Source organism: Protopterus annectens, chromosome 13.part0, assembly GCF_019279795.1.
Source record: "Protopterus annectens isolate FY-2018-M chromosome 13.part0, PAN1.0, whole genome shotgun sequence".
In the NCBI taxonomy this organism is placed as follows: domain Eukaryota; kingdom Metazoa; phylum Chordata; order Ceratodontiformes; family Protopteridae; genus Protopterus; species Protopterus annectens.
Window position 1 is genome coordinate 1,104,928,188 of NC_056747.1, and position 22,845 is coordinate 1,104,951,032.

Below are 22,845 nucleotides of genomic sequence, written 5' to 3' on the forward strand. Positions count from 1 at the left end.
ATAAAAAATATGCCAAAACATGCATATGTTACTATAAACATTTCCTTCATCTACAAGCAAATACACCACATAGGTTGTATAGAGTTGAGAAGTACAGAAAAATCCCAACAAAGAAAAGGGGAATGGTGGCTGGGTAACCTGGACTGCAACAGTGAATACACTCGAACATCTACATTTATGGTAGGTACACAACTGTACTATGTTCATCGTGTTTCACTGTTGCAGTCATTACACTTGGGTAGAATCCCAAAGCTGAGGTTGGGTGGCTGGGTCTAAATTGGATTTGGTGAGGCTAACAAGCCCTGCAGAACTGCAGTGGCAAAGCCTACTCTGGATTTGGAGTAGAGAGGTAAGTGGTAGTGCTTGGTGAAAGTGTGCACTGAGCTCCATGTTGCAGCTTCTAAAATGTCTTTGGTTGGTACCCCTCTGAGGAAAGCTGTTGAAGTGGCTGCTGCTCTGGTAGAATGAGGCCTAATGCCCTTAGGCACAATCTGTTCCTAACAGAAGCGGATGCAGTGTCCTACCCATTTGGAGATTGTCTGCTTTGTAATAGGCTTTCCTTGTGATCCTGCAGCATATGCTACAAACAGTTGCTCAGTTTTTCTGAAAGCTTTTGTTTTGCCCAAGTAGAATCGTAGCTGCCTGTGTATATCCAAAGCGTGCAGAAGTCTTTCCCCTTTACTCTGTGGATTTGGATAGAAAGTAGGCAAATGAATGGTTTGGTTTAAGGCCATATTGGAGACCACTTTTGGCTTGAATGTTGGGTTTGCCCTAAGAGAAACCCTGTCCTGACAAAAAATGAGGAAAGGTTCCACAGCCTGTAACTCTGAGACTCTTCTTGCTGAAGTTATTACTAGGAGCAGAGCAGTTTTCCATGACAAGAATTTTAGATTAGCTGTGCTGGCTGGTTCAAATGGAGGTAGTGTTAGTTTTTCTAAAACAAAACTGAGGTTCCAAGTAGGTACTGGTGCTCTCCTAGGGGGTCTTATATTTTTTGCCCCGCTGAGGTATTGTCATAGTAGAGGATGTGAAAAAATAGGAGGATCCGTATTGTAATGTGCTAAAATGGCAGAGGCATGGATTTTAATGGATGAAAAAGATAGGCCTTTGTCCAACATCTCAGTTAGGTATTGCAAAATCTGAGGTATATTAGGGACAAGTGGTTTGAGCCCTTGTGCCTGGTTCCAAGCACAGAATCTCTTCCATTTTTCTGCATAAGATTTCCTAGTGCTGGGCCTCCTGGCTTCCAAAATAACATCCATAACAGCTTTAGAGAGATGTGCAGTCTAAGTGGCTACATTATCTGCCATGCTGCCAGGTTTAAGGTTCTGAGTTGACTGTGCAGAATCTGATTGTTTTGTTGTGTCAGAAGATGAGGGATCCGAGGTAGAGGCCAAGGTGGACCTTGGGACAAACTCTTTAGGATTGGGTACCAGTGTTGGTGTGGCCAGTCTGGTGCAATTAGGATCATTTTTGGCCTCTCTTTTCTGACTTTTAGAAGTACCTTGGTGAGAAGAGGCATTGGAGGGAAGGCATAGACTGTCAGGTCTTTCCAGCTGAATGATAGAGCATCCACTTTCCATGCTTGAGAGTGATAAGTCCTTGTGCAAAATTTCTGTATTTGGCAATTGTGAGGGGAGGCAAAAAGATCTATGTCTGGGTGTCCCCATTTCCTTATTATCATGTTGAATACTTGTGGATTTAGCTTCCATTCGTGAGGATCCATGAGATTTCTGCTTAGTTCGTATGCCAGTGTATTTTTTGTTCCTGGCAGGAATTGTGCTTGCAGATGTACCTAGTAGGTCAGTGCTGTGTTCCACAAAGTCATGGTTTGTCTGCATAGGGGGTAGGAATGTGTGCCCCCTTGCTTGCTTATGTACCACATAACTGTGGTATTGTCCGTCTTTATTAATAGTTGCCCTGGATGTATTAAGTCCTTGAAGGCTGTCAGGTCATTTTGTACAGCTAGCATCTCTTTTTGATTGATGTGAAGATGCATTTGTTCCTTGGGCCACATGCCCTGAATACATTTTCCTGCCATATGTGCTCCCCAGGCATAATCCGATGTATCCTTTGTTATTGTCTGCCTGGCTGTAGGTAAGGTGAAAGGCTGTCCCTTGTTGTGATGACAGGCCTGGGACCACCATCGAAACTCCTGTTATAGGCAGGGAATCAAGGTTATGACTGTCTCTAGGCTGTGACAATGCTGAGTCCAAACACTTTTTAGATACCATTGTAGTTTCCTCATATGCAGTTTTGCATATGGAATTAGTAGAATGCAGGATGCCATGAAACCCAGGGCCTGCAGAATTTTTCTTGCAGGGAGCTGGGTCTTTGTTGCCATCATTTGAAAGTAATGAGTCAGTTGCTTTTGTTTGTCTGGCGTGAGATAAGCCATCTGGGCAGTTGTATTTAAGCTTGCATCCAGGAATATTATCTCTTGAGAGGGCACTAGTTTTGATTTATTTTCGTTTACTGTGTACCCTAGGCAAATCAGCAATCTTTTTACAAACGCCAGGTGCTTTAGAAGAATGTCTTTGCTCTCTGCTTGAATAAGGCAGTCGTCCAAGTAGGGATATATTTGAATTCCTTTTTGTCTGCAAAATGCAATTACTGGTGCCAGGCATTTTGTGAAGACCCTGGGTGCAGTAGATAAGCCACAGGGCAGTGCAGAGAATTGGTAATGCATTGAGCCTGCTATAAATCTGAGGTATCTTCTGCACGATTGTCTGATTGGGACGTGCAGGTATGCCTCCTTGAGGTCCAAAGTTACTAGCCAAGCCTCCTTGCCCAGAATGGGCAGAAGTTGTTGTAGTGTTAACATTTTGAATCATCCAGGAAAGTATTTAGGATTGATAGGTCCAGTATTGGTCTCCAGGCTTTGTCTTTTCTGGGTACTAAGAAAAGTCTTGAGTAAAATCCTTGCCCCTGTTCTTCTTGAGGAACTTTTTGAATAGCTCCCGTATCCATGAGAGCCGCAATCTGTTTTTGTGCCTCTGCCCATTGGTTTTGTGGCAGGTTTGGCATACCTTTTGGTTTTGGAAGCATGTGGAAGTGGAATCTGTACCCCTGAGAAACAATATTCAGCACCCATTGGTCTTGGGTGATCATGTACCAATTTTTTAAGAAAAGTGCTAGCTTTCCCCCTAGGAGTGCTGTCAACTGTTAAGAGCTTGGCATTTGCAGAGGGAAGTCATTGTGACTGTTTCCTATAAGGTGATTTGTCTTCTCCTCTTTTGGGGGCTGAAGCACCCCATTGTTTAGGTCTGTAGGAGCCTTGGGGCTGAGATCTGCCTCTTGGGCATCTGTATCTGCCTCTTTGTGGCCTGTCTGACACTGGAAAGGACCAATTTTTTGAAGGCCAGTTTCTGCTAAATCTAGGTGGTTGAACCTGTAAGAAATCTTTCACCGTTTGCATTGACTTTGCTTTATCCTCCATTTTCTTTAACACCTCTTCTGCCTTGACACCAAACAAAGTATCATGCTGTAATGGAGCATCCAATAATTTTACTTTAACATGGTCAGGTAAACTCTGTTCTTTCAACCAAGCATGTCTTCGAATAACAGTGCCTGTAACTGCGGCTCTACAAGAAGCTTCTAATGAATCAAAACCACATTGCAGAGTATGCTTTCCCACTTGTTCAACTGCATGCAATAAATCCTGCATTTCTTTACTGTCAGGGCTTTCTATGTTTGTAACCATTTTCTGCTTTAACAATGACATGAGGTACTGTTGATATTTAAGCATGTGAAACTGACAGTTTAAAGCTCTTACAGCTAAAGTAGCAGACGTGTAAACTTTCTTCCCCCATCTGTCCAGAGCTCTGGAATCCCTATCTGAGGGAACAGGATTTTTGGCAGTGGAAGCCTTAACCCCTTAAGGACCCTGAGAAATTGTTTCTGGGTCTGCAGCGGGGTTTTTGTAAAGAAATTTATGAGAGTCAGGGACCCTGTAGTACCTGTCTGGTTTTACTGGTGCAGGGGGTAAAGAGTCAGGAGACAGACTGGATTCAGAAAAAAACACCATCTACAATATCAAGCACAGGGGGGATAGCCGGGGGCCTGTGCTGAGGCAATAAAAGGAAATCTCTGAGCCTTTTCTTGGATTCTGAGTAATCCTGGCTCTCCCAATGGAAATGTTCCCTCATGGTGTGCAGGGTTTCCCCAAAAGAATAATCCTCAGGCGATGAGGCTGAAGGAATGGACTCTTCAGCATCAGAGTCCTCATAGGGAGGAAGAGAATAGCCCTCATCAGAAGAAGAATCAGAGGAAATGGAAACCTGATCAGAGGAATCATACTCTGTGTCTTGCTTAGGCCTTTTGTCAGGAGGGGGATGGGAGCCCCTGATTAAAGTAATAAGGTCTTCCGCTATTTTAAGCATCTGTTTCTTTGGCATGGGTGACTGTTCTGGAGAATGCTGCACTTGTTTCCTTGTCTTTAATGGTGTTTTTGACTTTGCCTTTGCTGCTGTAGTAGCCTTAATTGTAAGCTGTGAAGGTCTGAAAACACCCTCAGAAGCCGGTGCCTGCTCAGCGGCTCCGGACCCATCTGAGGGTATAGTTTCTGTAGGCCCAATACCTTGAGTTTCCACAGGCCTCGGTGTCTCCACGTGGCTGTCGGTTACGGCCTGTGGCTCTGAGGTAGCGGGTGTCAGGGGCTGCGAAAGTGCCTCACTGAGAACCGGCGACTGGCCTAGAAGAGGCTTCGTCGTCGGTTTTGGACCTCTGATGCCTGTCTTTTTCTTTGTCTTTGCGTTTTGTATACATTCCGGTCATCGGTTGTTCCGATGGCATTATATAATTAAATCTTCGTCCAAAATAATGTAAAGCTAAATCAAACCTACGTTTAATAGTGCGTTTATTGAATCTAGCACAAAACCGACAACTAGTAACATCGTGGTCAGGGCCTAGGCAAGGAATACTGAGTGAAAGTCCTTATGAGGTATTTGCTTCCCACAAGAAATACAATTATTAACTTTTACTGACATCGGTCTGGAGCAAGAAAAGGTTTCCCCAACGGGGTACTTAGCTTTATTGAAGACTTCGGTTCTGAAATTCAATTTTGAAAATCTCAGGAGTCGGCCGACCGGCACTTGCGAACTGCTTTTGCTTCGGGCACCGCGTGGCAAGAAAGACTGAAGAAAATGGCGTTGGTTGCAACTTTTATACCCCTGGCACACTGACGTCAGGGAAGAGGCGACAGCAACTGACACTGGACCAAGACTTTGGAACACGGGCCAACTGCGGGTCGCCTGCCAGCAGGATAACCCAAGTGTAATGACTGCAACAGTGAAACACGATGAACATCTGTGATGATGTAAACTGTGACTTCACATGCTGACTACATAACACATCCTCCTACTCAGCACAAATCTGCATAGCAAAAACAGAGAGGATTTGGCACACCACACATGCAAGCATATACTTTTCTGAGTCACATTTAAGGCTTGATCGAAAAACTGTTCATCTCCAGGGGTAGCAGAAGGGTATTCCTGACCCATCAAGGAGGATCTACTTCACATATCAGTGGATACTTTGAAAACATACCTGTTGCATATAACATTGAGGATCCTCCCCGATAGGTTCTATGGTCCCAACACTGACATGACATCTAACTAGGTGGCCTGATTCTAAGGTCTCAGAGGGGAAAACCTTGCCAGGAAGGAGCATTACTGGCCCCACAGTCATAATGACAGTAGAGGGAGGGCAAAACATGTAGCCCCTTCTAAAACTAAATGGCACAGTCTACAGCCAGAGGTAGAAAAAAGAACATCAAGTGGTGCACAGAACTCAAATACTAAGGAGACCACCACTTTCCATGGGAAACAGCAGATAAACTACCAATTCAACTAGCCTGGAATCAACACACTTCTGGGGAAGTGCTTCCCCGATAATTACATGGACAACAGGAGTGAGATCCCACCATACTTTTCAGCTCTTGTCCATCTCCAATGAGTCAGTAAGAGAATGGACATTCTACTGATGAAGACCAGCTATTCAGGCAAACAGTAGTGTCCCCCTTTTGGGAAATGGAAGTGAATCATCTAAAGGTCTGTTGAATCAGTATGCTGAGATAAGCGGGGACCACCAAAAAGAGAATTAAGTATGTGTGTGTGACTGTTATATATAAATTTGACCTTAATCACCATACTAAGTTCATAGGTAGTCACTAGGCATTCAATCCAGGAGACTACTGGGGAGTCTAGCCCAATTTCTCAAAGCAATGTGTGGTTAAGTGATTAGCTCAAGTTCACACAGCAGGTAAATGAAGATTGAGGGAAATCAAACCATTTACCACAAGATGTAACTCATTAACAACTCATAGCCTTAATTCTCTGCACTAACTGCCAAACTGAAAAACACTGACCACTGTTTGAGTAATAAACCCAGGATACCCTGAATTCTGTGCGACTGTCACTGACACTGGACCAACCAGAAAAAGACAAATGTGCTAGGAGATTCCTACAAAGGAAAAGTTCTTAAGGGACAGCTCAACACCTACCTGTCCAGAGGCTTTTGTTTTTCTGGTGACAGTGATGCCAGCAAGGAATGATGAAGGTCTTAGGTGCAAATCTCAAATGACAGCTGATATTTTTCCTTCACACTTCTGATTCACAAATGAAGTTCTGCTAAAACAAGCCAAGGGACCAATGACAAATAAGAAAGCTCATTTATGCAAGGGGTTCAAAATTCCCTTCATCGTCCTGGGGAAGGATCATAAGAAATATACAGCTACTAGAACAGATGCTAGTCTGTTTAATCCTGCATTTTGCCAGGGTCAAGGACAGGACATGCTGTGGTCCCTGCTGTGAATTGTGGCATATAGGCAGGCATCTAGAACCTCCTTGACACCTGCAGAAACTGATCAAGGAGGTACACCGTACCACTCGTTCCACTTGAAGAACCACTCCAACTGAACCCAGGTACAGAAGTCTACTAGCTGAACAGGAATAAAAAAGTGTGGGGAGCAAAACAACCTCAACAAGATCCAGGTAAGGTTTCTAAGCCAGCCAAGGGGAAAGCAATAAATATCAACTCTCAGCCGTCAGACAGTCAGAAAGCAATAATGATGCACTTGAACAAAAGCTGGGACATGATCTAACCTAGGGAATGGGAACCTGCAGAAAGGGCATAATTACATCACACCCACTGTCTGAACTGCTGCATAAGGAAGAAAGTACAGTTGTGCACACTTACCATAAATGTAGAAGTTAGAGTGTATTCACTGTTGCAGTCCTGACTTGTGGGATTCCCTGCAGTGGATGCCTTTGGCCGGCCCGACTACTAGAATAAAAATCTCCCTCTCACTAAGGCTTGCGGATGCCCTTCCTGGATGTCAGTATGCTTGGGTATAAAGGAAACCAGTCAATGCCATGACATCAGTCTTTTCTTGCCCCTTAGAAGGTAGGACCCCACAGGATGAAGCATAAGCAAGGGACAAAGGCAGAAAAAGGGGGCCTGCAGGGTAAACACCCAGAGGGTGCTCTGGTTAGTGCAGAAAATAGAAGTAGACTATTACTGTGGGGGAAAGAGGGAGGGAAAGAAGACTGCAACAATGAACACATTCAAGCATCCACACTTATGGTTAAGTGTACACAACTGTACTATGTTCTTTGTGTTTCACTGTTGCAGTCCTGACTTGTGGGATGATTCCCAAATCTAAGAAGAGGATGGAAAGAAAATTATGGAGAAGAGAGGATGCCCTGCAAGATGGTAGTGGCAAATCCTGCTCTAGACATGGAGAAGACAGATTAGTGGTAGTGTTTGGTAAAGGTATGCACAGATGACCAGGCAGCAGCTTCTAAAATGTCTTTGGCAAGTACTCCTTTCAGGAAGGCAGCAGAGGTAGCAGTGGCCCTAGTAGAGTGAGTCCTTACAGTTTTGGGAGGCTTTTTACCATGATGACTAACAAAAGGAAATACAGTGAGAGATCCACTTGTAGACAGTCTGTTTGGAGACTTGTTTCCCCTCACAGCCAATGGAAAAGGACAAAGAGTTGGTCTGACTTCCTGAAAGATTTAGTTTAGTCAGGGTAGTAGCAAAGCTGTCTGTCCACATTCAAGGAGTGAAGAATTCTTTTCCCTCTGTTCTGAGGCTCGGCAAAGAAACTGGGCAAGTGTATGGCTTGATTCAAGGATGTGTCTCTGACCACCTTGGGCATAAAGGATGGATTAGTCTTGAGTGATACCCTGTCTGGATGGAATATGACGAATGGTTCCACCGCCATGAGAGCTTGTAGCTCAGAGACCCTTTTAATTGAGGTGGTAGCCAGTAAAAGGGCAGTCTCCAGGTTAAGGATTTTACATCAGCAGAAGCTGTTGGTAAAAGTGGGGGTGGGGGTGGCAGGTAACAATTTTTCAAGAACAAAATTGAGGTCCCATGGAGGTGTGGATTGTCTGATGTGGACTATCCCCTAAGGAACTGTTTCATCAGGGGGTTGGACAAGATAGGAGGAAGAATAAGGATGTGGACTGAAATGGCAGAGGCGTGAATTTTGATGGAAGAAAAGGATAGACTTATGTCTACCAGGATAGCCAAGTAATCTAAAATGGCAGAGATATTGGCTGATTGAGGCCTTGCTGCTGACACCAAAAGGAGAACCTTTTCCATTTGGCTGATTATGATTTCCTAGTACCAGGCCTTCTAGCGTCTTTGAGAATGTCCTGAACTTGGCTGCTTAGGGTGATCTCAGAGTGATATTTTATGAAATTATCCAGGCTGAGAGTTTGACAGTCTGTAGGTTGGGATGCAGACGATCCACTCTCTGAGGTAACGGTCACATTTTTTTTTAATTTGTTAAATTCAGTAGCAGAGGATACCAGTGCTGCCTAGGCCAGTCTGGGGCTATCACGATGACCCTTGGGTCTTCTTCCATGATTTTCAGGAGGACCCTTGAAAGAACAGGCAGGGGAAGAAATGCATAAAGGAACAGGTGGCTCCAAAGAAAGGTGAAAACTCTGTCCTTCAGGCTGTGTCTAGTTTGCTCCTGGAAAATAATCTTTTCAGTTCAGCATTTTCTTTGGTGGCAAAGAGGTTTATCTGTGTGGATCCCCATTTCTGGACTATGCTGAGAAATGTTTCCCAATGTAGATGTCACTCGTGGGGACCCATCAATTTCCTGCTGAGATGATCTGCTAGAGTGTTTTGTGTACCTGGGAGGTACTGTGCCATGAGGTGCAACCCCAGAGAGTGAGCTGTCTCACAGACCTGCATCGCTAGCTGACAGAGTGCAAGAGTGGGTGTGCCCTTGTTTATGTACCACATGACTGTGGTGTTGTCTGTTTAAACAAGCAGGACCTCTGGTTTCCACTGATCTTTGAAGGCCACTAGGCCCTTTTGCACTGCCATCAGTTCTTTCCAGTTTATGTGCTTGTGTCTGAACTGGGCTTCCCATCTTCCCTGGGACTGAAGGTGTTGGAAATGAGCTCCCCAGGCTGTCTCTGAAGCATCTGTGGTTAAAGGTTGGCCCTGAGGGATGAACCTGAATGGAAGACCCAGGTTCTACTTACATACCTGTGCCCACCATGCAAATTCCTCCTTGAGGCAAGGAATCAGTGGGATTTCTGTCTCCAGGAAATGTGAGTGCTGGCACCACAGATTCTTGCGGTACCACTGGGGCTTCCTCATATGCAGTCTGGCCAGAGAGATCATGAGAATACAAGATGTTATGTAGCCTAATGCTCTGAGGAATTCTCTGGCTGAGAGGCATTGTCTTTGCATAATGTTTTGGAAGTACTGAGACAAGAAGGAGACCTTTTCTGGAAGGAGGAAGGCCTTTTGAAGTAGGAATGCAGAACAGCCCCCAGGAAAACCATCCTGATGGATGGGTCTGTGTTGGGTTTGTGAAGATTTATGGTGAACCCCAAAAAGGTGAGAAGGGTCTGAGTGAAGGCCAAATCTTTGAGGAGCTTTGATTGGTTTATGGCTTGAATGAGGCAGTCGTCCAGGTAGGGGTAAATTTATTTATTTACATTTGTTTACTGGGAAATTCCAATTGTGTGCAGGTCCTTTTTCAGTGGAAGCCTGGGGAGAAAAGCTCCACAGAACAACAAATGAGCAGGAGAGTACATGAAGAACAATTGAATATACGTACAATAGCAAATAATACAAACTGCAGTAAACATTAGCTATACATACAGTATGAAACATAGTAATGAACAGATATACCAATATCTAGCTAAAGGCTAGGAATAAAGGTAGGATGTATATACAGAGAGTACTAAGCTCAAATGGATACTGTTCTAAACTCATATACCAAAATCTTATTTACAAATATTGCACTAACCTCAAGCAGATATAAAGCAGAAGCTCCACACGAAGGTGGAACAAGCTAGAAGGGCTAGTGGGATGGAAGGGGAAGATAGAGGAGTAAGAGGAGACTGACTGAGTAGTATACATGGTAGTGAGAGGAAGCTAGGTGCAAGTCAGTTGAATATGTATTTGGAGTTGACATGAAGTCAGGTAGTTAAGCATGTTATAACAGATCGGAGAGATTGTGTGAGGAGGGAAGGGGAGGGTAAAGGGTGAGCCAGAGCCTGCAGATGAAGGAATGCAATGATCAGACGGTGTGAGGCAGGGTGGCTAGGGGAGGGGAGAGGAAAGGAGGTAAAAGGAGGGTTACTAGTCGGGACTCGTGCATTGGCATAACCAGAGACTTTTTAAGTGAGTTTTTAGTGCAGTCTTGAAGTGATTGCAAGAAGGTAGTGTGGTTATAGAGGGGAAAGATTGTTCCATAATATGGACATGACTGAGAAGAATAGTGCTCCTCCCACTGAGTTCTTGTATTTGGTCACTAGAAGTAGATTTTTGATGCTGGAGCATAGCGGTCTAGTGGAGCAGTAGAGCTGGAGAAGGTTTTGAAGGGATGGGACTTTAAGAGGGCGGTTTACTAACTTGTAGGCGAGAGAGAGTTGATTCAGGTGAAGAAGTTGAGGGAATTCAAGCCAGTCAACTTCTCTAAGGGAGAAACATTGGTGGCTGTGATAAGATGCACCAGTGGCAAAGTTAGCAATTTTATTGTAGCAACCCTTGAGCTTGTTTAGGTCTGTTTGTCTAAGGTAGGTAAGTATAGGAGAGGCGTAGAGTACAGTGGAGATTAGGTGGGAATCGGCAGCAGAAATTCTGGCTGTCTTGGTGAGGAAGTGTTTGTTTCTGTACAATGCACCTAGTTTTTTGTGAACCTTTTTATGGTAAGAAAAATGTGAGTGTCAAATCTAAGATTATCAATCTCAACACCAAGTAGTTTGGTATGTTCTGTTGGGGAGATGACAGTATTGTCTTTGGCTAGAATATTAAAGTGGGAGATAACTGGGTTAGATTTAGTAGGTTGGAAGATAAGGAGTTTAGTCTTGCTTGGGTTGAGTAAATAACTAGGCATTAGATAGCCAGTTTTCTACAGTTGAAAAGGTTCCCCTGTGGTCTTGTGAAGTTCAGGTAGCTAAGGCTGAGCAGATGAGAGTTGAGTCATCTGCATACTGTACAAGAGAAACATGCTTGGTGGCTGTGAATAGATCATTGGTGAATAGTGGGGGTCCAAGGATGGTAGCCTTGGGGAACACAGAGTGTTACAGGAAGTCGAGGAGATAGGTCATTATGCCAGACAACTGATTGTTGGCGGCCAGTTAGATAGCTGTGAAACCAATCAGTAGCTGATTGGGAAAAGGATAGGTTAGTGAGAACAGAGATTAGCAGTTTGTGTGAGACCACGTCAAAAGCCTTGGATAGATCCAGAAATATAGCAGAGGAGAACAGGCCATTATTTTTATAATGAAGGATAGCATTAGTGAAAAAAGAGCAAGGCGGTAGCAGTGTTGTGATATGGCCTGAAGCCATGCTGGGTGCTGGAGAGGAGGTTATTAGCTAAGAGGTAGTCTAATACTTGAGAATGGATGCATTTCACAAGTATCTTGGAAAGTGGAAAAAAGATGGCTATGGGGTGGTAATTGGAAAGTTCAGTGGAGTAGCCAACTTTATGGAGGGGAATGGTGTGGGATATCTTCCACAGTGTGGGGACATAGCTTTCTAATACGGACCAATTAATTAAGACAGATACTGAATAAGCTAGGGCTTCTGCTGCTATTTTTAGGTATTCAGGCAGGAGATTGTCAACTGCAAGTTTTGTAGGCTTAAGTTTCAATAGAAGTTTTTTTATATAGGAGGTGGGTACTGATGAAAAAGAAAAGACTGTGGGCAGAGTATCTGGTTTTGATGTAGGGAGGGTGGATAGAGGGTTGTGTTGTTTAGTCAAAGACAGAATGGTTTCAGTAAAGTGTTTATTGAATGAGTCAGCAATACTGCTGGAGGAAGGGGGAGTGCCTACTTTACTTGGGTGGAGAGTGGAGTTTATTGTGGACCAGAACTGCGTAGGGTTGTGATGGGAGGAGTTTAGGGCAGACTGATAATATTGGGTTTTATCTTCTTTTATTTGCTTTATGACCTTGTTGCGCAACTCTAGGAATCAATGTCTAGAGGAGGGGGGTTTTGTTAAGTGCCAGTGCTCCCAGGCCTTATCTCTGATTTTCATTAGTGCCCTGGTGCTTTTTTGTAGCCAAGGGGAGTACTGTGTTTTGACTCTGGCATTTCCTATGGGGCCATGTGTGTTTAGGATGTTTAGGAAGGTGCTATTCTAGAAGTGGATGGCTTCATCCAGACTGAGGTACTTTAGTGGTGTCCAATCACATTTTTGAAGGGATGAGATAAAGGAGAGAGGGTTAAAGTTTACCCTATTTTGGATTTGCCTACAGATGATGGTTTTAGCACAATTTAAGTGGTGTCTCTCAGAAGGAACGTTGGAGTGTGGTCACTGGGGCTGTCTGGTAGACAGCCAGCTAAGTATAAGTGAGGGTCTTTATTGACTAATATCCAGTCGATAGTAGTATGTTTGTTTGAGTTTTTATTTATCCAGGTAGGAGACTATTAGTTGGGAGAAACCATGAAGGTTTAGGTGCTGGGCTGGATGACTGTTACTAGGATTATGGTTTCCTGGGGTAGGGAATGGTTAGCCCAGGTCAGTAGGTTTTCCGGGGTGGAATGTTTTGGCCAGGTGGGAAGTAGCATCCTATGATGTTGATTGTTTTATTTGGGTTTAGTTCGAGGTTGGCATATAGGATTTTTTCATTTCCAATGTGGTTAGGATTAGGAATTAGGGTTCCTCTTATTCTGCAGAATGCAATCACAGGGGCTAAACACCTTGTGAAGCCTATGGGAGTGGTAGACAAGTCAAAGGGCAGTGCAGAGAATTGAATGTGACTGGTACCTGCTCTGAAGCAAAGAAAACTTCTGCAAGATACCTCTACAGGAATGTGCAAGTAAGCATCTTTTAGGTCTAAGACGACCATTAAGGCCTGTGGGGCTATCATGGGAAGATGTTTTTGAAGAGTCAACATTTTGAGCTTTGATACCAGCAGGGACTGATTGAGGGTGGAAAGGTTCAGGTTAGGGTGTCAACACTTTCTAGGAACCAGGAACCTGCATGGAGTAGAACCCTTTCCCTATTTGATGATGTGGTACTGGCTCCACTGAGCCCTGTGAACCCACATTGTGAATCTGAGAAAGGGCTTCCTCTCTCTGATTTATGGAACATCTGGGTAACCAGAGTATCTTAATGGCTCTTTGAAAATGAGCTGGTAACAATCTGAGATAACCTTCATAACCCACTTGTCTGAAGTAATGAGGGACCAGTTTTCTTTGAACAGGGACAATCTTCCTCCTATCTGTTCTGGAGTGGGGAGGGGACAAAGAGTCATTGCTGCTGTCTGCCAGGACCATGTGGCCTAAAATTCCCCTGCCTGGGTCTTTGTAACTGATGCTGCCTTAGAGGCCTTTCCCTCCTAGGCTTCCTCTGGCCACTTTCTGATTGAGAGGGAAAAGACCAGTGTTTAGTGGGAAAATTCCTGCTAAACCCAAGAGGCTGAACTTACAGGAAGCCCTTGACAGTTTGCATCGATTTTGCTTTATCTTCAATTTTTTCTAGTACAGCCTCAGTCTTTGGCCCATAAAGGAAGTCCCTATCCAGGGGTGCATCTAGATGTTTGGATTTGAAATGGTCTAGTAGGGTCTGTTTCCTAAGCCAAGCATGCTTTCAAACGACAGAGCCAGATACAGCAGCTCAGCTACAGGCCTCAACAACATCACAGCCACAGTGTAAAGAGTGTCTAGCCACCTGGGAGCTGGAATGGCAAAGGTCCAATTCCTCAGAAATGTTCTTGTCCTCCAGGAAGGAAATCTTTTGTTTCATCTTAAAGACAAACCCCTCCTGGTCTGAATTCTCATATGAATAAGTAGGTTCAGAGAAAACCTCAGGGTTGGGATCCCTCTTCCTTTTCTCTGGGGAAGACTTCAAAGGGGGGTTGCCTAGCTCTGACTAAGGAGATGAGGCCCTCAGCTAACCTAAGCGCTTTCGCTGGAAAAATGTTCCAGCTTCTTCAGACTACAAACAGTAAAATACTTAGAAAAATCACCTTTTAAAACAATTCAAAAAACGAACTGCCAATAGAGTTCGTTACCCCTCCTGATGTCATACACAAGCATTTAAGAATTTAAGCTACAGGGGGTTACTCCAACTTAAAACACAGTAGGATGCTTAAGCAACCTCACAGCACCATCATTAAAGAAAATAAAGATTTTTTTTTTAAAAATAATTTTTTTAAAAATAAAAATAACAATAACAATACTGAATTTGTGTACTATAAATAACACCTTAAAATTATATCCTTTACATGGTCGAGATACGGTTATGTTAAGTCGCTCACAGATCTAATATACTACATTTTTATGAAGTAAACTATGATATGTGAGACCAACAGCTTGGTCTTTAAAAGAATATTTTGAAGAACTACTAGAACAATGACAAAGGCTTTGCAATGTATACAAACCATACCCACTTAAAGACCTCATTACATCACAGTTTTAAATCACCAACATTTAGGCACATATGAGATACTACACATTGTTGATACTGTGGACTAAGCAGGTAATATTAACAGACTACAAACCTATGTGATGGATCATGTATGCCTTAAGTCCACCTGTTCTCCTAACACTAAACTATTCACCTAGCCAAAGCCTTCTTTTTAAGCAGGCACTTAATGGACAGGGCTTCATTTAACCCAGGTAGGGTGTGCGCACCTGTCCGAATTTGCCAGGTAAGTTCAGCTTCTTCCATTGCCAGCTCCCAGGGACCCCCTCTTAAATTTCTTTCTATTTTTCCTAACACTACAACCAAAAACCTATGTGTTGGGCGATCCACGATATGTTTATCTAGGGCATTCGTGATGGCAGAATTATTGATACTATATACATGTTCATAGATTCTTTGTTTAATTTTTCTTTTGGTTTTCCCTCTATAGAAAGCCTCACAGTGGTCACAGACAGCTGCGTAGATCACCCATTGAGAATCACAATTGAATTTAGCATCCAATATATATTCTCTATCTCTAATAATTATCTTTCTTGTAACTTTAACGTAGTTACATTTATGGCATCTACCACATTTAAACATGCCTGTGTGTGCCTTTACTATGTTTTTGGGATTCTCTACTAAATTTTTCAAGTTTAAACCTTCCCATTCTTTTGTAAATACAAATTTTCTTGAATTCACCTACCAAACAGGTTATGATGAGATAGATTATCTCGACATCCACCTTTCCAAAGATACCCTGAATAATAGATTTAGGACCACCATTTTCCGATTTTTCAAGCTGCCACCCCTTGCATCAAAAGAAAGCAATAGTCAAGGGGCAAGCAGTAAAGGCAGCAAGAATGGTTTCTAATTCTGATGATTTCATTAAGGAATGTGATTTGTTAAAATCTATGTTTAACAAAAGGGGTTACCCTCAGGCGTTCACTGAACTCATTTTCAATTAAGTTATTAAAAGACGCACAGGCTACTTTTCCCCTTTGGTTTCGAAAGGTTATGATGTCCGTTTTGATGAGCCACAATTGGAGATGGAGATTAATTCTTCCCAAGTTCCCACTGATAGGCAGGTCATTAGATTCTTGACAACCTTCTCTTTGGATTCTTATTTTATCAAGGAAATCATAATTAAAAACTGAGCGTTTATTTTAGATGACCATGCATTAAGAAGAACTTTTGGTCAAGTGCTCCAGTTTACTTATAGAAGATGTTTAAACTTGAAAAATTTAGTAGAGAATCCAAAAAAAATAGTGAAGGTACACACAGGCATGTTTAAATGTGATAGATGCCATCAATGTGACTACGTTAAAGTTACAAGAAAGATAATTATTAGAGATAGAGAATATATATTGGATGTTAAATTTAATTGTTTTTCTCAAGGGGTGATCAACCCAGCTGTCTGTGACCACTGTGAGGCTTTCTATATAGGGAAAACCTAAAAGAAAATTAAACAAAGAATCTATGAACATGTATATAGTATCAATAATTCTGTCATCATGAATGCCCAAGCTAAACATATCGTGGATTGCCCAACACAGAGGTTTTTATTTGTAGTGTTAGGAAAAATAGAAAGAAATTTAAGAGGGGGTCCCTGGGAGCTGGCATTAGAAGAAGCTGAACTTACCTGGCAAATTCGGACAGGTGCGCACACCCTACCAGGGTTAAATGAAGCCCTATCCATTAAGTGCCTGCTTAAAAAGAAGGCTTTGGCTAGGTGAATAATTTAGTGTTAGAATAATAGGTGGACTTAAGGTATACATGATCCATCACATAGGTTTGTAGTCTGTTAATATTACCTGCTTAGTCCACAGTATCAACAATGTGTAGTATCTCATATGTGCCTAAATGTTGGTGATTTAAACTGTGATGTAATGAGGTCTTTAAGTGGGTATGGTTTGTATACATTGGCAAAGCCTTTGTCATTGTTCTAGTAGTTCTTCAAAATATTCTTTTAAAGACCAAGCTGTTGGTCTCACATATCATAGTTTACTTCACAAAAATATAACATATTAGATCTGTGAGCGACTTAACATAGCTGTATCTCGACCATGTAAAGGATACAATTTTAAGGTGTTATTTATAGTACACAAATTCAGTATTGTCATTGTTATTTTTAAAAAAATTCTTTTAAAAAAAAAATTCTTTATTTTCTTTAATGATGGTGCTGTGAGGTTGCTTAAGCATTCTAGTGTGTTTTAAGTTGGAGTAATCCCCTGTAGCTTTAATTCTTAAATGCTTGTGTTTGACATCAGGAGGGGTAACGAACTCTTTTGGCAGTTCGTTTTTTTGAATTGTTTTAAAAGGTGTTTTTTCTAAGTATTTTACTGTTTGTAGTCTGAAGAAGCTGGAACATTTTTCCAGCGAAAGTGCTTACATTAAATCTTGTTTTGGTTTATCATATAATCTGCTGTGGTGGATTAAGTGGACTTTAAGCCGTTCAGTTGCCGTTTTACCCAGTTTGTTCTTTGCTGTTAGTTTTCTTAGTCCTCAGCTAACCTGACCAAGTCCTGTTCCTGCTGATAACCTGCTGAGTGAGAGCCAGTAGACCTAGGCTAGGATCTGAGGTAGAACCCTTCTTAGAAATAGCTTTAGCCTTGGGCCTAGGTACGTCCACCAGCCTGATGCCAGCCTCTTTGTAAGGCAGAGCCGATGCAGGCTGATGCCTCGAAGGAATGTCACAGATGCAAGATCGCTCGTCGGAAGCAGAGGTCTGTTGAGTGACTCCGGACCCAACCAACGAATTGAAAGCCAAGGCCTGAGTAGAAGTTGAGGGACTAGACAGCATGTTGGACTCCATAAGGGTCTCGAAAGAGGCCTGCACCATCACCTCGGTTGCAGAAGGGAGCTGCGAAAGTGCCTTGCCTTCCTCAGCAATAACGAGCCTTGGAGAACTGACCGATGGTGAATGGCTGTCATCTGAAGCCCTAAGCTTGGGTCTTTTTTCCTTGTCTTTCTTATGCTTAGGGAGCTCAACCTCAGGATGACCAGTGGATGCCATCAAATGATGTGAGGAAGATTGCAGACTAAGATGCCTAGCTAAGATTTTGGCCCTACGCCTGACAGTCCTAGAATTGAAACTGTCACAAAAACAACTAGGGACATCATGATCTATGCCTAGACAGGTGGCACACAAAGTATGAAAGTCTCAGTGTGGGAATTGCTTACCACAGCGGAAACAATTAACCTTATTTGACATGAGTTAAAGCAAGAAAGAGAGTTCCCCAATGGGGTACTTAGTTTTAGAAGACTTCTCTCTGGTGCGGACCGACCGACACACTGAAACACTGCTTCTGGATCTAATGGCAAGAAAAAACTGATGTCATGGCGTCAGCTGGCTCCCTTTATACCTGAACAATCTGACGTCAGGGAAGGGCATCCACCAGCCTTAGTGCGAGGGAGATTTTTACTCTGGTAATCAGGCCGGCCAAGGGCTTCCACAACAGGAAATCCCACACGTCAGGACTGCAACAGTGAAACAAAAAACATGTGGAAAGAGTTATAATCCCTCCAGAAATGGGCTGGATCCGCTTCAAAAGAGCCTCATCCACAAGGGCATACCTTTGTTTGGGCCCCAAGGGACACCTCTTCCTACCTTAAAAGTTGAATGGACAGGGAAAATCCATGAGGCACTTAAGTCCCAAGAATGATTTAAATCATTTCAAATGAAGAAAACTCCCTCCTCAAATGATTATGAAGACCACCTTCCTGTGTTACCCTTCTGGGGAATTGTGGTAGTTTGTGAGCCCAGCTCTGCCCCTCTCTCTTCCCAGGATGACCCTGCACATTCTCCCTGCTAGTGAAGTCAATTGCCCAAGCCACAAGCTGAACTTGGGTGACCTGGGATGCAGTAAGGGCTTTATCTGTCTGTGCCACTGGGACTGATGATTTGGAGATTATTGTGGATGTGATTAGGGACTGTAAATATAATGGATTAAAAATGTAGGAGGTATTTTGCAATGTGAAAGTGATGGTGTTCAACACTATTAATGAGGAAATGCAGAAATTAAAAGGAGCTAGTTGTGAGACTAACACTGGTGAAAATGGAGCAGACAGAAAAGAACACACTTAAACTGACTGACTCTGATGCACCCAGGGAAGCAGAAGATGAGTGGGAGGAAAAGTCTAGTTCAACACAGAAAAGTTCCCTGTCTGCAAAAATGACACCAAGTATGAGATGGTTAGGGAAACTGAAGTGCGGCATGAACGGGTAGTTTGTGGGAGATGAAAGACTAAATTTGGTATAATTAAACTAAGCATGGAAAATAAAGAAACAGATGTTGGGTAGTACATCAAAATGGGGAAAGTATGCTTGAACTATGCCCTTTGCTGAATCTGTTATAAAGGATTTTATATATACACACACACACACACACATTATATATGTATACATACACACACGTGTATATATCATGTGTATGTGTGGTTTGCTAATTGCATAGACGTTTGACACTTAAAAACAAATAAATCCTAATTAGGGGCTTACCAAGATAGCTGGAAATCTAGATTTTGTTGACTATATCAAAAAGTGCCAGCTCAGGTGGCACAGAGGGATGAAGCCCTGACTAATGCCCAGGCAATTGTGTTTACTGCAGACCCATGTACTTAGGGGAGTAAAGACATGACCACCACTGCAGTGGTGGGGGGTTTGTAAATCAGGAAGAATACTGGTAAAATCCCATGGAAGAAGGACAGCAGTGCAAATGCATGCCCTGAAAATGGGCTTTTGGTTCACCAATTCACTGCCTGCAGGCAGCCCTTACAGTAATTGTATGGGAGCATGAACTCGCAGGTGGAAATTACTGTGAGCCTAAGCAGTGACACAGGTAGCTTGTCCACCCACCCAAAGAGTGGCGTTGTTGAACTTGGCTTGTCTGGGATGTAGTCAGACATAGTCTGCACCATAAAGCTGAGAGGTGTTACGAATGAAAAGATTACAAGAATATGAATGAATGTATTAAAACAGAGAGCTTAGATAGCAGTATGAGCCAGACAGAGTTGCGGATGAGGATTTTAAGAAACATCTGTAACCTGTTATTTAAAACGACATGTGAGGTGACAAGCAGGGAAAGCAGAATGTATAAATAAAAGAGAGTATTGGAGGAGATTGGGAAGGTATACAGTTCATACTGTCTAATGGCAACATAAACGGTAAAGTTTGCCTGCTTTCCTGGATGAGTAAATATGGAGGGTAGGAACAAAATATCATGAGTGACAAGTAGGTTAATATCAGCAAACGGTTTATAACAAAGGACAAGTACTTAAACTAATGAAAGTAAAGAATGCATAAAAAAAAAATTTAATTAAAGAGTGTAAGAGCCAGCTTTTGTTTTACCTTGAGAGAAGATATGTATACATAACTACTGAATACTAGCTCTAAATGATGGCAGACATATCAGAATTTTGTATATGGCAAAACTGGCTGTGTCTGCACCAATGAAACTTAAGAGAATCTGTTACAGAATTTACAAGTAATGGAAAGATGATTATGCTTGAACTGTGTATTAATGGAAAACTACATATATTTTATGTATGATTTGTTGTTCCCATGCTTATATAAGAATACAATAAAATTATTAAAAATAAAAATTAAAATAGTAAATACTGAACAGCTTTCTAGAGCTCTGTCCGACATTTACTAGACTGTGGTATCTGATGCAGCAAAGGGGACACTACTGACCCAATGCATCAGTAAACTTAAAATGTTTCCCAATACTCTGGGATTTTCGAGGTTAGTAGGCAGCCCTATTCCCACTCATATAAATGTATATTTTTCTACTGGAAAAGAAATGTTTGATGTTTTTAGTCAACTTGCAATGTTCTCCAAGCAACACCCTTTTTTTTTAAATTTTCCTGTGGGTGTACAGAACTTTGCACACAATTATGAAGGTCTAAATTATGGTATTATATTCAATTCCCAATGGGACAAAACAATGTTTGATGTGTTTATGTGCCATCCGTGTTCCTCAGGCAATTCCCAGTAATGTGTGGCCGCTATCAGGGAGCCTTTATCTGACTCACAAATATAATACTTGTCCCACTGGATAATGAAGCCTTTGTTTTTACAGTCTGTTCCACTATGTCTGGTCAGGCAATTCCCAGTACCATACTATAAGGCTGTTAAAAAGGAATGCATAACATCCTCACCCAGAGAATGTACATGCCCTGGAATAGACTTCCCATACATGTCAAGCAAAGCACCTAAATGACCCTGTTCCAGAGAAAGCTTGATGAGTGGATGGGTAATATAAATTTCACCCCAGGGATCACTCCACTGGATCTACTTGATGGAGGCACTGGGAACTAACGTCAGGTGGCACAATGGCAGGGGACTTCTATGGGCTAGGCTTGTAAAGGCTCCAGGGCCATTAGCCTAGTACACACCTATGAACCTATTTGTCCTACTCACATGCAGCAAACAATATTGCTTTATCAATTAAAGCATTTTGATGCATTGCTAATAGGCCCAGAAGTGACCCACCATGCAATGCCCAGTAATGTGAAATAAATCTGGTATAACCAGGAACCTTTGTCCCACTCACAAGTAGTAAACATAACGTGCTGAAAACAATGTTCAGTACTTTATAATTTGCCAACATCGCCAGCTTTACCCTACAGTCTGCTATGACCCTCTGAATAAAATAATATTTTATATACAGGCACATAGGTGTGTGCACATCTTGCAAACACATACAAGCACAGCTGGTGTGGTCAGTGCACTTTGAGAACACAACCCACAGAATCAGCTGGCTTTGACACGTACTGTTTTCTTTCTTTTTTTTTTTTTCAGAAACCCTAGCAGGAAGGAATGCATTTGTTCCTTTGGGTGAGCTTTTAAAACAATGTGAGACCATAAGTAATCAATGCCATCAGCTGCACCTGAAGAGCTAATGTTAGTGCTTACTCCAAAAACTGTCTAACCAAGGCCCGTTAATATGGAGCAGTGTGTGTTGGGAAATAGCATGCTAACCAAGCAGCAGATTGCCTCATATGATGGTACAGGTTACTGTATTTTTTTAATTATTTGGCTACTTACTTCACTATTGCTCCAGGTGTATTAATAAAATAATCAAACTGTCCAGATGGTGCTTTATTATCGTTAAACTATACTTTTTACGACTTAAAAATAAAATAAATAAAAGGACAAGAAAACAAAGTCATCTTTGCCAACACAGTGGAACTTCTACTTGGTGGTGAGATGACATGCTGATTTCTTAAACGTAGACAAAAATTACCCATGGACATATTTATAAAGATTCATTAATCCAGTGACAGATTTTGAAGGGTTCTTAATTCTGATATTCCTAAAGACTGGATTTTTAAATTAATTCAAAAGCAAGCAGTGTATTTCCACAGTTAACTTATGATTACTAATCAGCACCAGGGTGTTTAAAATAAAAAAAAACACTTTTCATTGTTTGGTAGCATTTACCCCTCTCACCTTTGATGGAGATCTCTTTGCCCTGGAAGTTATGAAGATATCGCAGCAAGACTTCCTTCCAATAACTACGATAGCTGATAAGACCCAAATCAGACAGAGGGCGTTCTGGCGACCCAACCTTTTCTTCTACTTTTGAAAGCAAATAACCTGCAACAAATGAAAAGCCACGAATTCACTTTTTTTTTTTTACTTCATAACAATTGCTAATACACTTTAATACACAACAATAGTGATGTGTGAATGTGTGTGGTGAGGAGAAACTGATAACTTGAGACATAAACATACTGAAAGTTTTTTATTCATTTTATTTTACATTTGTTAATTAGGTAAGTGAACTGTTACAATGACCCTTTACTTATGGTAAAATATTTTAGAAATATCAGCTTCATAAGGAGCTCAGAGCTGGTTAAAAAAGTGTGTGACACACACAGTAACCATTAACAGTGGATGAAGGCACTGGGAAAACACCAATAACAGTCTTTGTGTAGTCTTG

The 22,845-nt window shown here is 42.1% G+C and overlaps 1 protein-coding gene across 2 annotated transcripts in view; it reads right to left on the bottom strand.

Annotated features, from left to right (window-relative positions):
* KAT7 (lysine acetyltransferase 7) overlaps positions 1-22,845 on the bottom strand; it is a 609,598-nt gene that overhangs the window by 26,293 nt on the left and 560,460 nt on the right. For both annotated transcript variants that reach the window (XM_044055078.1, XM_044055079.1), the window contains one exon: positions 22,353-22,499. In XM_044055078.1, the coding sequence (XP_043911013.1) occupies positions 22,353-22,499 (147 nt within the window). The remainder of the gene's footprint in view (positions 1-22,352; positions 22,500-22,845) is intronic.